This window comes from Calypte anna, chromosome 18, assembly GCF_003957555.1.
Source record: "Calypte anna isolate BGI_N300 chromosome 18, bCalAnn1_v1.p, whole genome shotgun sequence".
Taxonomy (NCBI): domain Eukaryota; kingdom Metazoa; phylum Chordata; class Aves; order Apodiformes; family Trochilidae; genus Calypte; species Calypte anna.
In genome coordinates, this window is record NC_044263.1 from 10108253 (window position 1) to 10121954 (window position 13702).

General features: G+C 57.4%; 1 protein-coding gene across 1 annotated transcript; it reads right to left on the reverse strand.

The window, feature by feature from the left end:
- Positions 1-10295: 10295 nt before the first annotated feature.
- Positions 10296-10958, reverse strand: LOC103537291 (RING finger protein 222). Its single transcript, XM_008503560.2, has one exon. It carries the CDS (start codon positions 10956-10958, stop codon positions 10296-10298), a length of 663 nt encoding a protein of 220 aa, XP_008501782.2.
- Positions 10959-13702: the final 2744 nt, after the last annotated feature.

Genomic DNA, 13702 nt, shown 5'->3' on the forward strand with positions numbered 1-13702 from the left:
GGAGGCTCAGCCCTGCACAGCACTGGGACACCTGCCCAAAGCCCAGCACAATGTTGACCCAGGAGCTTATCTTCCACTGTTGGGGTTTTTTTGTGGTTTTGTGCTCAGTCTGTTTGCTCCAGGCTGCTGGGGATGTTTTACAACCTTTGGCATGGCATGAAGGGCACTGGAATGAGCATCCCTCCTCCACTCCCTGACCAGTCTGTGCTCCCAACCTACCCCACCAACAGAAAAGCCCCATCACCAAAAAACACCCTCCAGGTCTTCCTAAGCCCAAAGTTCTGTTGAAGTGCATGCCAGGAGTCCTCTTTCAAAGCTCATGCATATTTTGGGGAGTCTGGGATTCCCTGGGATCTCTTCAGCCTCTTCCCCTGCATGGTACCATCCTCACAGCATCCCCCACTCTGCTCCAGGGGAGGCACCAGAGGTGACATCAACCCCAACAATGGTGTGTCTAGATCTTCAAGTGTATAGGGGGGGGGAACTCTCCTTTTGTGACCAAATCTTAGGAGCCTTTCTCCCCCTGTGCCAAGAGGCACATCAACCATCAAGAGGCACAGGACCATCAAGCAGGGGATGAGGTGAAGGGGAGCAGAGATTGTGCCAGGATGTTTTGCAATGTTTTGGTGTCACCTTTCTGGGACTTTTTCATTAAAGTTGCTACTGTTCTTTTTTTTCAAAGCTGCTTGTTTGCTGACTGGAAATAGTGGGGAAAATCAGGAAACTCCACAACTCAGCTGAGGAGCAGCTCTTACACAAGGGAGAACGAGAGCTGGGAAGTATGGTGACATATGTGGGATAAATCATAGAGTCTGAACATCAGTGGCAAATATTAGTAATCCTTCCCTGGCAATGTGGAGAGACCCCTCCTCTGCCAGTAAGGTTTTGGTAATAAAAGTTCTTCAACAAACACCTTCACTGTTGGCTCTGCTGCATTTGCAGGCAGTGAGGTCTCCTGAGGTCATTAATTAATTATTTTTCCTTCAAATATATAATCGTATTAAGAGGATCCTTTCTGCAGATTCCCATGGCTCTGGAAGCAAGGGACTTTCAGAGAACAGCAGCTGTCAGGAGGTCACAACCCTGTGTAGTGGAACAAAACAATCAGACGCCTCTGATTACCGAGAAGTGGGTGTGAGCTGGTATCAAATCCACCTGTGCCCAATTAGGGCAGGCCTCCTATTGAGCATGTGCAAGACCAGGGGGCCAATAAAAGGTGAGGCTCACACCCACCGAGTAGCTCACTCCTGAGCTAGTCAAGAGAGCGGGCTGGTAGCTCATTGAGCGGCAGACCAATCTTGCTAGTTCCACTTTGTGGGCAATAGACTTGGAGCACAGCTCACGAGTCTATATCACGACACCGAGTTAGACCTTGAGGCAACGATCCCTGAAGGAAGATTCATCTCACTACACGTCCTGCTACATCTGGTGGAGAATGCAGGCACAGACTTCTGTCTAGCCCGTGCTTCTGACGAATCAGGAAAGAGGGATCCAACCCCCTAGAGCAAACGGCAATTAACAGTCAGGTAAGAAGACCCGTTACCCTTCTTTTGACACTAATAATTAACCAAGAAAAAGGAAAGGAAGATGGGACTTTCACCAAGCACCCCCATTGAGCAGGGACTCTCCTACTCCCCCGCTGTTGCTACGCGAGAACTTTGGAAGGAGGTTGGTGACCTATTGAATGACCTCCACGATCAAGAAGTTTGAAAAAATATAACCGGAGTAGATGCCACCTGGGAAGTGGTGACTAATGCCTTAGAAAAGATAAAACATGAGGTGAAAGCTGCCCTCACCCCAATAGCAGCAATCCCACTTCTCAGTAATCAGAGGCGTCTGATTGCTTTGTTCCACTACAACCCTGCACTATCTCTGCAGGTGACTGTCCTCTGCCCTGGGCAGGAGCCAACTTTCTCCAGAGCAGCCTGCCAGAGTGAAGCCAGAGAGCCAGCAGGAATTTTCAGCCAGGAATTTTATCATAGAAAGGCTCTGGGGTTATTTCTAACTCGCCTCACTGCTCCCAGCCCCACCTTCACCCCCAGGCAGAGCTGGGAGACAAGAGGCAGGGTTTGAAGAGGGACCAAGCTCTCTTTGACTCAACAGGAGACCACAAACTCCTCCTGCACACTCTGACCTTATCCCCAGGTGCTCTGGGGAGGAAAGCAGCAGGTTCAGCATATCCTGGAGCTCTCCCACCCTGCACAAACCCTTCAATCCCTGCCTCTCCCTGCACAGCTGCATCCACTCTCCCAGAGCTCATGGAAGCAGGATGCTTGGTCCCGCTGCAGCCATGGCAGCCCTGCTTCCAACTGGTCCCAGTAGGTGTGGTGAACTGGAGAGAGTGGGCTCCGAGCAGGGATTTAAACCTCCCCAGCCCCAAGAGCTGGAGGTGCCTGGGGCTGGTGGTTTGGGTCGGATGGAGCAAACTGAGCAGCTCCTCCACCCTTTTCATACTGGGCCAGCTCTGTCATCACCCTCAGACCATTTCCTCGCACTCACCAGGGCCAGGCACTGCCGTGCTACTTGCGGGCTCCTTTTGCTGTCCCCACCCAGTGCTACCACAGTTCAGCTGCCGGGATCCCTCCCACCCTGGGCGTGTGGCTCCTGCGGACACGGAGCTTGATGCCTGCCCCATCCCCGGGCTCCTCCTGAGCCCTGGACCTGCCCCATTCTCCTGCCCCTCTAGGAAAGCAATTCCCATTCGACCCGGAGCAAAGCCCAACCCCACGTAGGGAATGCTGCAGCGACAATCCCAGAATTGTCACAGTTGGAAACGACCTCTAGGTCCGACTGTAAACACCCCTCAAACAAAATATTTATATATCAAGATATATTAATATGTATGGAAGCTCCAGGCTCTCCCCCAGCAGGAGCATCCCTGCTTGTCCCCCACCTCTGGCTGGGTGGCCGGAGGGGTCTGCTCAATGGGACCCCAGGGTGACAGGGAAGGGGAGGCAGAGGAAGTCCCCTGGGCTCCTGCCACCCCTTCCATCCCCCAGCCCAGCCCCACTGCTCTGCCAGGAACAGCCCTGGCAGGGCTCCGAATGCAGCAGGGGTGCCAGCCAGGAGCTAATTGCTGCTCCCGGGTAACTAAGAGCCCTGCAGTCATTAGCAAGAGTGGTGAGAGGGAGCCCTGGTGTCACCTCCAGCCAAAGACGTTTGCCCAAGAGCCTCACTGCAGCTGCTGGATGTGAAGCTGAAGAGCAGCTCCTGGGCAGGACAGCAGCAGCCCCGTGTTTCCCTCTCCATGCCTGGGTATTCCTGAGCATCCCCGTGCTTTCCTTTGCATTCCCATGAATCCCTGTTCTTCCCTGTGTATCCCCACACATCCCTGCACTTCTCTGGATATCCCTGTGCCTCTCTGCTTCCCTATGTATCCATGTGCAGCTTCTCACACTTCCCTGTCTTTCCCTTTGCATCCCTCTGTATCCTTGTAAATCCCTGTGCATTTTCTCCTGTGTGTCCATGTGCAGCCCCACACTTCCCTGTGCATCCTTGTGCATCCCTGTGCATCCCACAGCTGGCAGGGAGGGAAGCAGCTGCCAAAGCCCCAGGGAGGGTGGTGAAGCCCCAGGGCTTCCTGGTTGGTGCTTTCCCTGAACTGTTCCATGTCCTCCAGGACAGCTGCTCAGCCGTGCTCCGTGGCTGCTCTCCACCCTCCCTCCATACAACAGCTTCCAGGGAATAAAAACCTTGGGATCAAACCCATCCATAGGGTGGGGACCCAGATCTGGCTCCTGCAGACACAATCATCTGCTCTTCCCAAGGATGTGTGGACCTGGAGATCCCTGACAGCACAGCAGCCACCTGCAAGCCTGGGTTGGATCAGTGTTGGCAGCTCAGACTCCCAGGGCATCTCACCAGGGAGGCTCCACACCCAAATATTCCTCAGCATGCAGCTTCCCATGGACTTTCCCCCACTCAGATGCCTGTGGTTGGGACAAACTCTGCTCAGCTTCAGCTCTGCTGAGAGGATACCCAACGAGCCCTCTACGTGTGTGCCAGGGAGCTGGGTGCCCAGCACCCACCCTGCAGCACCCCTGGGCACATCCCATCCCAACCTCCCCATCCCACCAGCACCCAGGAGCATCAGGACAGTGAGCACGGGAACCACCAGGCAGCAGGGAAGTCCCACAGGAGACTGGGAAAGTTGTGTTCCCAGCTTGATTTGCTGTTGTCAAACAGGGAAAGAAGCTCTTCCTAGAAATACATTTGCAGGTTGTTGCCAGCCAGTTGCTGGACAGAAAGTGCAGACCTCTGGTGGTATTCCAGGGTTGTTGGGTTTGGGTTTTTTTTTTCCATGGTAGGTTGCTGAGTTGACAAAAAAGATCTCAGAATGACACAGGGAAGTGTAAAACCTCCTTGGACAGATGAACAGAATGTGTCCCAGCACTTCAGCCCCATCATAGGCTTAGAAAACCCCTTCTGTCTCCTCTGCAAAGCCCAAGAAGAAGAATCCAGCCCATAGCCATGCCCCAGGTGCTACCAGCAGTGTGAAAAGGCCTCTGCCAGGTGCTGGAGATGGAGCCAAAAGGATCTTGCCTGGAGACAGCCTGTCCTGGGGACATCCAGCTGGTGTCACCTCTTGTCCATGCCCCACGTTGGACAAACCAGCTCCATCTCAGACTGGTGGTGGTTTTCCAGAAGCTCAGGCTGGGGCAGGGGAGGAAGCTTGGAGGAGTCTTCTCAATTATTCATGGTGAAATCTCAGCTGATGGAGCTGGGGCTTTCAGAGGTTGGTTCCTAATGGAGCTGCTGATGTGGCTGGCCAGTAAGCACTCCTGGGCCCTGTGCAATTCCCACTTCTCCCATCTCCCTGCCATAAAAATGCCACCTTTTGCTGCTAATGATGCATTATGCAGCCATTACCCAGGGTTCCTGGCCCTGCTGCCATGGTACAAAGAGCTGTTAGTGTGGGAAGGGCAATGTGTGCTCTCCAAGCAGGGAAATGGCACACGCTGGGATCTCCTGGGGTCCTGCCCATCCTGGAGGCTGATGGAGGGATGGAAGGTGGTCATCTCTTAGGCAAAGGAAGGGAAGGGTACCCTCTGACCTCTTCAGCTCAAGCAGCTCTTGGGGCACTGCTCACCAAGGCACACCTGAGCATTGGATGGAGCCCAGCCTGCCCAGAGAGGTTGTGGAGTCTCCTTCTCTACAGCCTTTCCAAACCCCCCTGGATGTGTTCCTGGGGGATCCTGCTTTAGTAGGGTTGGTTGGACTGGATGAGCTCCAGAGGTCCCTTCCAACCCCTGACACTCTGTGATTCTGTGGTTGGCAGCTGCTTGAAATACCATCCATGGGCATGGAAACATGGGCTACACATCCCCCTGTGCCACACACCCCCTGTGCCCCCACACCCCCCTGTGTCACACCCCCGCTGTGTCCACACCCCTGTTGTCACACACCCCCTGTGTCGACACACCCCTGTGTCCACACCCCCTGTGTCACACACCCCCTGTGCCCCACACCCCCCTGTGTCACACCCCCGCTGTGTCACACCCCTGTGCCACACACCCCCTGTGTCACACACCCCCTTGTGTCACACACCCCCCTGTGTCCACACCACCCCTCTGTGTCACACACCCCTGTGCCACACACCCCCTGGTTCAACACACCCCCTGTGTCACACACCCCTGTGTCACACACCCTCCCTGTGATCACACACCCTGTTCACCACCCCTATCACACCTCCTGTGTCACACACTCCCGTGTCACACACCCCCTGTGTCACACACCCCTGTGTCACACACCCCTGTCACAACACCTCCCTGTGTCACACACCCCCTGTGTCACACACCCCCTGTGTCACACACCTCCCTGTGTCACACACTCCCTGTGTCACACACCCCCTGTGTCACACACCTCCCTGTGCCACACACCCCCTGTGCCACACACCCCTGTGTCACACACCCCTGTGTCACACACCCCTGTGTCACACACCTCCCTATGTCACACACTCCCTGTGTCACACACCCCCTGTGTCACACACCTCCCTGTGTCACACACCCCCCTGTGCCACACACCTCCTGTGTCACACACCTCCCTGTGTCACACACCTCCCTGTGCCTCACACCCCCTGTGCCACACACCCCTGTGTCACACACCCCCTGTGTCACACACCCCCCTGTGTCACACACCTCCTGTGTCACACACCCCCTGTGTCACACACCTCCCTGTGTCACACACCCCCTGTGCCACACACCCCCTGTGCCACACACCCCCTGTGTCACACACCTCCCTGTGTCACACACCTCCTGTGTCACACACCCCCTGTGTCACACACCTCCCTGTGTCACACACCTCCTGTGTCACACACCTCCTGTGTCACACACCTCCCTGTGTCACACACCCCTCTGTGTCACACCCCCCCCTGTGTCACACACCCCCTGTGTCACACACCCCCTGTGTCACACACCTCCCTGTGTCACACACCCCCTGTGTCACACACCCCTGTGTCACACACCCCCTGTGTCACACACCCCCCTGTGTCACACACCCCCTGTGTCACACACCTCCCTGTGTCACACACCCCCTGTGTCACACACCCCCTGTGTCACACACCCCCCTGTGTCACACACCCCTGTGTCACACACCCCCTGTGTCACACACCCCTCTGTGTCACACACCCCCTGTGTCACACACCTCCCTGTGTCACACACCTCCTGTGTCACACACCTCCCTGTGCCTCACACCCCCTGTGTCACACACCCCTCTGTGTCACACACCCCCCTGTGTCACACACCTCCCTGTGCCACACACCCCTCTGTGTCACACACCCCCTGTGTCACACACCTCCTTTGTCACACACCCCCTGTGTCACACACCCCTCTGTGCCTCACACCCCCTGTGCCACACACCCCTGTGTCACACACCCCCTGTGTCACACACCCCCTGTGCCCAGCCAGCTGCTGCTGGGAATAAGGACACATGGGGACACACGTGCTCTCAGGGCCATGCTCCCCCCACAGCCCCCCAGCCCCAGCTGAGCTTTATTTCTCTATTATCTTGGAGCAGTCCCAAACCATCACGGGCTCCCTGCAGCTGGGACCTCAGCACTGGCTCCTACAAAGTCCCTGTCCCCTCTGCCACTGGTGTTTGGAAGATGTGGCTCTGTCCCTTTAGCTCCCCAGTGTCACCAGCTGACCCTTAATTTTGTGTCCGTGTCTGCTGCCCTTCCTCACCTAGGAGAGAGCCAGTGCCTTCCTCCCCACCTGCACATTAGGAAATAATTATCCCAACGGGTTCTGCCAGCCCTGGGTGGCCTGCAGGGGCTCTTGAGAAGATCCTGGCCACTGAGCTCACACCTGAGGGTAGAGGGACATGGCTGTAGCATCTCCAGGAACTCCCACGGGGCTGAGGATGGAAGATCCCAGCCCTGTCCAGCCATGGCAAGGGCTGGGTCAGTGTGGAAGGGGCAGCAACCCAGACATGTCCCAGAGGGGCAGGTGTGAGTTATCCTGGGGACATTTAGGCCACCTCAACAAAGCAAAGCACTGAGTGACTCGGGACTGAGCTGGAAATGGCCCCAGTGTCCTCTAAGGGATACATGGGAGGACAAGATGTACAGCATCTGGTCTGCTGGAGATCCAAACCTCTGCCCCAGACACCATCAGCAGGAGAAGGCTTGGGAAGGACTGGTTCTGGCCATCAGATTTAATCCCAAGGAAACAGGATGATGGGAGCTTTCCATGGGTCCTTTCAGGGCTGGGAGCTCCTCTCCCAGGGACAAGCAGACCCCAGCCTACACCAACAGGCACCCCTGGCTCTGGGAGCACCCAAGTCCTGCTGCCCAGAGTGGCTCTGGTGAGGATGTGGGGATGCTGGGCCATCAGCTGGTCCTGTGGGTGCCCTCAGACAGGGGACAGAGCCACCCCTGGGGTGCTCAGCACATCATGTCCCCAGGCATCTCCAAACTTTTGCTGCCTGACCCTCACCCACCAAAGGCAGGGGGTGACCTGGGTGCCACCCTGCCCATGCTGACAGCCATCCCTGGCCAAGCACTGCCACCCTGTGGCAAGCTCCCTGCTCACCTTTAAAGGGGGGGATGCCCCTGGACCCCCACCCCAGAGCTCCACATCCATGGCACTGGCTGATGAGGGTACCACGAGGGTGGTGGGACAATGGCACAGGGTGCCCAGGGAGGGGGTTGAGGCCTCACCCCTGGAGATGTTCAAGGTGAGGTTGAGGATGCTCTGAGCACCCTGATCTGGGTGAGGGTGTCCCTGAGACTGCAGGGCTTGGACTGGGTGACCTGGAGAGGTCCCTTCCCACCCAAACCACTCTATGACACCCCAGTCCCCTCTGCTGGTGCTTGTGACCCCAGCCCAGCACCTAATGTCCCATCTCACCCCCGTGCTGCTGCTTGACTGTTTTCCTGAGCAAACATCTCCAGGGCTTAAGCAACAGCAGCCAAAAGTGGGTTCCTCCAGCCCTGCCCTGAGGAGCTCCTGTCCCAGCTGCTGACACCCTGCTCTGATTCCCCCAGCACCCAGACTAATAATGAGGGTTATTAATCAATCAGGAGATGTGGGATTGTCATTATCAGGGAATGATTCCCCATGGAATGGGGTTGCCATTCCTGGGTGGTGGCTCAGGAACTTTTCCCCAGGCGATCTCCTGTTGGCTTCATACAGGGGTCAGGGTGTGGTAGGGAAACTGAGGCACGGGGTGGGGGATTGCAGTCACAGCATCACAAGGAGAAGCCGGGCAGTTGGCAGCCCTGCCAGGGATTGGTGTCCTGGTTGTAACCCCAATCTTCCATCATCAGCTTGGGATGCCATCAGCTCCTCTGCCCCAGACTGCTGACCCCTTTTCCAGCCCCTGGTGGTTCTTATTTGTTCCCCTGAAATGTTCTGGCTGAGGACAAAGGTTCCTTGGTGGCACTGCTGGCCGTGTTTGTCCTGCCCCTCTCTGGGGGTGTGGGAATGGTGTGCCAGCCTTGCACCCCTCTGTCACCTCTGTGGGTGATGGTGAGGGACATCCTGATGCTGCTCCCAGACATTTTGTGGTGCTGGTGAGAGCACCGTGGCCCTCAGGACACATTCCTGGATGATGGGGCTGAGAGGAGCACCCAAGGGGCCAGGGACTGGGTCAGCAGGACAAAGGTGGCCATGGCAGTGCAGATGTCCCTCTGGGGATACAGATGGGGAGAAACGTGACGGGGTACCCAGCACCAGTGAGCAGCTCTGGCATGGGGGTGACCTGAAGTCCCCATCTCCCCCTCCTCCCCCCTCCAAAAGCAGGCACAGAGGGTCCCAAATCTCACCTGTGGATTTCAGATGTCCCCAAGGCAAGGGATGAGGGGCTGAGGCTGCCTTGGTGGGACTGGTACAGAGTGAGACAAAGCCAGGTGTGTCTCAGCTGTTTGGGACTGGTGAAAATGAGCCACCCGCTGGGTTTTAAACCTCAGGACCTGGATACTGGGACAAGGAAACAGGGACACCCAAAGCACAGGAGGGTGGAATCCCAAATCTTCCCCTTTACCCAGTCCAGACCCCAGGTTTAGCTCCTGCCCCACAGCCTGTCCCTGCATCCCCAGGGCAGGAGGGACACCGGTGACACCAGGGGATGGCCACAACTCAGAGAAAGAGGTGAGCTCAGAGCAAGAGGTGAGAGAAGCCATGGCTGGGACTGCCTGGGGCAGGAGCTGCCATCCCTTCCCACCCCAGTGCTCAGCAGGGAGAGGAGTGGTGGGTGGTGGTGGGCAGTGGGAGCTCCCAGGGACCAGGACCCCTCTCCTCATCCCCAGGTCTCCCTGTCCTTGGTTCTAGAGGCTCTGATTTATCTTCACCTCTTTGGGGTGGGAAGCCAGGAGGGTCTCTCCAGGGTGGCTGCATCACATACCCCGCTGACCTGGGGAACCTGGGCACCTCCAGAAGCCCCACAACGTGGCAGCCTTGATCCTACCATGCACAGAACCCATGCACAGAAGGCCACAGCCTTCCCCACTCAGGAGATGGGATGGAGGGAGGGATGAGCACAGTCCCCTGCATGTGCTGTCACAGGGTATGGGAGCAGCAACCCCCCTGTCCACTCAGATACCAGAGATACAAACTAGCAGGCCTTGCCCTGCCATGTTTTAACCAAAAGAGACAAAAAACAAATAAAAACGCCAGCAGTGGCACTGTCAGTTCCCAGAGATCTGCAGAAAGGTCTGAAATCCATCCAGTCCCTGGCCAGAGGAGAGAACTTCACCTCCAGCTGCTTGTGGGCTTTCTCCAGGGGTCTTTCAAGAGAGGTTCCAGCCCTTGCTTTGTCTCAGCATCAGCAAGACCCCTGTGCTGATCCTCTCCCTGCTACGAGTCCCTCTTCACCAGCAGCAGCCACGGGAGCACGGCTGCCAGCATGGCCAGGGTCAGGATGAGGAAGACAGCCAGGGCGATGGGTGACTGGCAGCATTTCACCCCCAGGGCCATGCTGGATGACAAGGACATGGAGCTCCGTGTTTCCGACCCGCTTCTCCTCCCCAGGGACCTGCAGTCCGTGTCCACCAGTGGCATCCCATGGTCACTGATGACAAAGATGTGGGCTTCCCTCACCAGCTCTCCCTGCCAGCCCACGGGGCTGCTCCCCGTGCTGCAGCACCGCTCCGAGCTCTGGATGGGCATCACAAAATGACTGGGCACCACCAAGGTGTTGCTGGCCTCCGTTTTGGTCAGCTGGGACAAGGAGGAAGGTGACAGTGGCATCTCTAGAGTCCGGGGGTCGGCGCTTGCCTTGGGTGGCCACAAAGCCTTCTTCTTGCTGAGGAAAGTCACGTAGCGACAGACGGGGCAGATGATGCTGTTCTGGACTTGGCCGTGGAGCTTGGTGGAGAGCAAACATTTCACCAGGCAGTCGTGGCAGAAGGTGTGTCCACAGCTGAGCCTGCGGTGCGTGGCCTCCAGGGGGGGAAACTTCTCATAGCACACGGGACACTCAGCCGGGGCACCCTCCTTGTTAGATGAGGTCTCAGACATCTCTGCTCTGCTGCAGGGAAGAGGCACGGGTGGGTTCAGGAGGGACTCAGTGGGAAGTTGTAGCGTGACCCAACCTGCTCTCCTCCTCCCTCTTGCCCCTAACAAGGAGCTGGATGCTGCCAGGCATGGGTGAGCACATTCAGCAGCACCAAACCTCTCAGCACAGCCCTTGGGGCAAGAGAGAGGTGATGGGAGAACCTCAGCTCCAGAGCCACTGGTTGCCAAAAATCACAGAGAAAAAGGCATCAGCCCCTTGGTGGAACTGTGTCTCCCTGCTGGGAACAGGTCCTGCTTGTGTCGTGAGTGCCTCAGTGCTCTGCTGCCAGCTCCAGATACCTGGGAGGGGGGAGCTTGGGAGCTTCCATCCCACAAAGAAACCTGCCAAGGCAAGGGAGATGTCCCCACCAAAGGGGACACAGAGTAAGGGGTCAGAGGGACAGGCAGGAGCAGAGGATCCCACAGGGAGGGAGAGGGAGCAGAGATGCCCAGCCCAACCAGCACCCCTGCCCACCCTCCAGCCTCTGCCCTGGCCTGGGGGACAAGAGGAACAAGGAGCTGCCAGATCCCTGGTGGGTCTGGAGCCCCCCTCACACACCCTGTGCATCTGCCAAGGTGGGAAAGGGGAGAAAGAAGGGAGGGGGGGGGAGAAGGGATGAGGGATGCTCAGCTCAGCTCCTTTATCTCTTAGATAAAGGTTTGGGAGCTTGAGCCAGCAAGTTTTCCAGACCTTGCAGCATCTTCAGGCCCCCAACCCATCTGCACCCCTCTTCTCACAGATGATTTCACTCATGGGTGTCCTCACAGCTGTTTCTGAAGGTTTTGCCATCCCCTCCATGGCAGCACCCCCTTGCACGAGACCACTCCCTGCACCCACCAACCACAAAAAGGCCACCAGCCATCCCCTCGCCAGGCAAGAGAAGAAACACCTGGGTTCCTGCTATGGTTCAGGGGGGGCATCAGGGACTTGATGCTCCCCAAAAACATGGCAGAAGAAGACCCTTGCTCCTCCCTTGCCCCACAGCCCCTTACCTCCTGCAGGGCACCAGGGCAGGGTCCCCTCCATGCACTCCACCACTGTCCCCAGGAGCAGGGCTGACTGCACCCCAGCCCCAAGCACTTGCTGGGGAGAGGCTGGGGATGCCTCTACACCAGGGAGGTGTTGGCTTCGTGTTTCATGTCAGCACGTTGCATAAAAGCTGGAGCAGAGACAGGGGCAGGGCCCGGAGAGTGAATGCAGAGGAACTCGTTTGGGTTTTACGGGGCTGCTGATGTTCAGCTGCTTGGCCAAAGAGTGGGCGAGTCCAGAGTCAGAGGGCAGGGACAGGAGGCAGGGTCCTGTCTGCTTTCCCTCATGCTATGGGAAGCTGTAGTTGGGTTTGTTTGTAGTTGGGGTCAAACCCCAATGAAAGAGGCACCAAAGGGGACACCCAAGTCCCCACCCCCCCTGTTGCTGCAGCATCCTGCAGCAGGGCTGGGCTCCCACCAAACACATCTCACTCCATCCCTCCTCCTGACCTCATCTTTGTACCTGCAGCCCTCTTCCTCCTCATCCCCCCAACTCCATCACCACTCATCATCAACTGCATTCCCAGTCCTATGTGGTGAGATGTTCACCAGCCCCTGCAGCAGCTATGTACAGCCTGATAAACACACACAAGAGGGCCTGAGAACCACTGATCCCTCACACCTGCCCCAGAGGGTTCCCAGCACCTCTGGGAACTGTGATCCCACAGTGCCAGGAGCACTGCAGGCTCAGGGCAAGCACCAGCCCCATGTTTGGCCATCTCATCAGCTGAAGGTGGCCCCTGGGTCACCATTTGGCCATGTGCAGCCTGGAAACCCACATATAGGGTGTTCCCTGGGGCCTTACCCGTGCCCCAGGGTGCTGCCCATCCCCCAGTCAAACCCCAGGAAAGAAGCTGAGAGGCACCTTCCCTGCACATCCTTGTAAAAACTGCTGGCAGGGTGGGTGGCTCCTGCCACAATCTTGACTCTTTCCAGGGACCCCTCCCACCCCTTACCCTGGCCAGTGGCCACCAGGATGCCAGCCCCTGCTCAGCCTCTCTGGGTGGCTCCACAGGGACCTGGGTGCCACTCCTGGGTCCAGAGGAGGTTCCCAGAGCAGGGAGGGTGACCCCCAAGAGCCTGCCTGCACCCCTTCCCTGGCTCTGGCTGTGACCATGCACCCATGGGATCTGGGTTTGCACCTTCAGGGAGTTTGTATGCCCTGGAGAGTCTGGGGTGTTGAGCTGGCAAAGCTGCAGGAGAAACCTGGCTGTGGCAGGGGACAGAGGGATGCTCCACACCAGTGTTCCCAGCCTTGTGCTCCTCCAGCCTGAGGAATGCCCAGGGCTCTGCAGGGTCTTAGGGGCAGGCAGAAGAGGGAATGGACCCAAAACCCAAGGAGATGGGCCCTGGAGCTCCTCTGTGGTCAGGAGGGTGGTTTCAGGTGCTGTGGCAGGGCTGGAGGCGTGGGCAGCAGTATCAGTGGCTTGTGGGTGCAGTGCTTACAACACTGGGCTGGTTTCTGGCAGGAGAAAGGAAGGAGAAGCTGCCAAAATGCCTCTGTCTTCTGCAGAGAACACCCATAGGGGGAGGCTTCTGCTCCAGGGGGGACCTCTCAAGACTTGGCACAGTCAGAAACTGAGGCTGAAACCTCTCCAGACAGACTGTCCCAGGGCTGAGGTTGCACATTCACCCCTGGAAAAAGTCTCCCCATCCCCTTGCCCCTCCTTGAAGCTGCT

Bases quoted from the DNA above. Each gene is read 5' to 3' on its own strand.
- LOC103537291 (XM_008503560.2), bottom strand. From the start codon at position 10,958: ATGTCTGAGACCTCATCTAACAAGGAGGGTGCCCCGGCTGAGTGTCCC.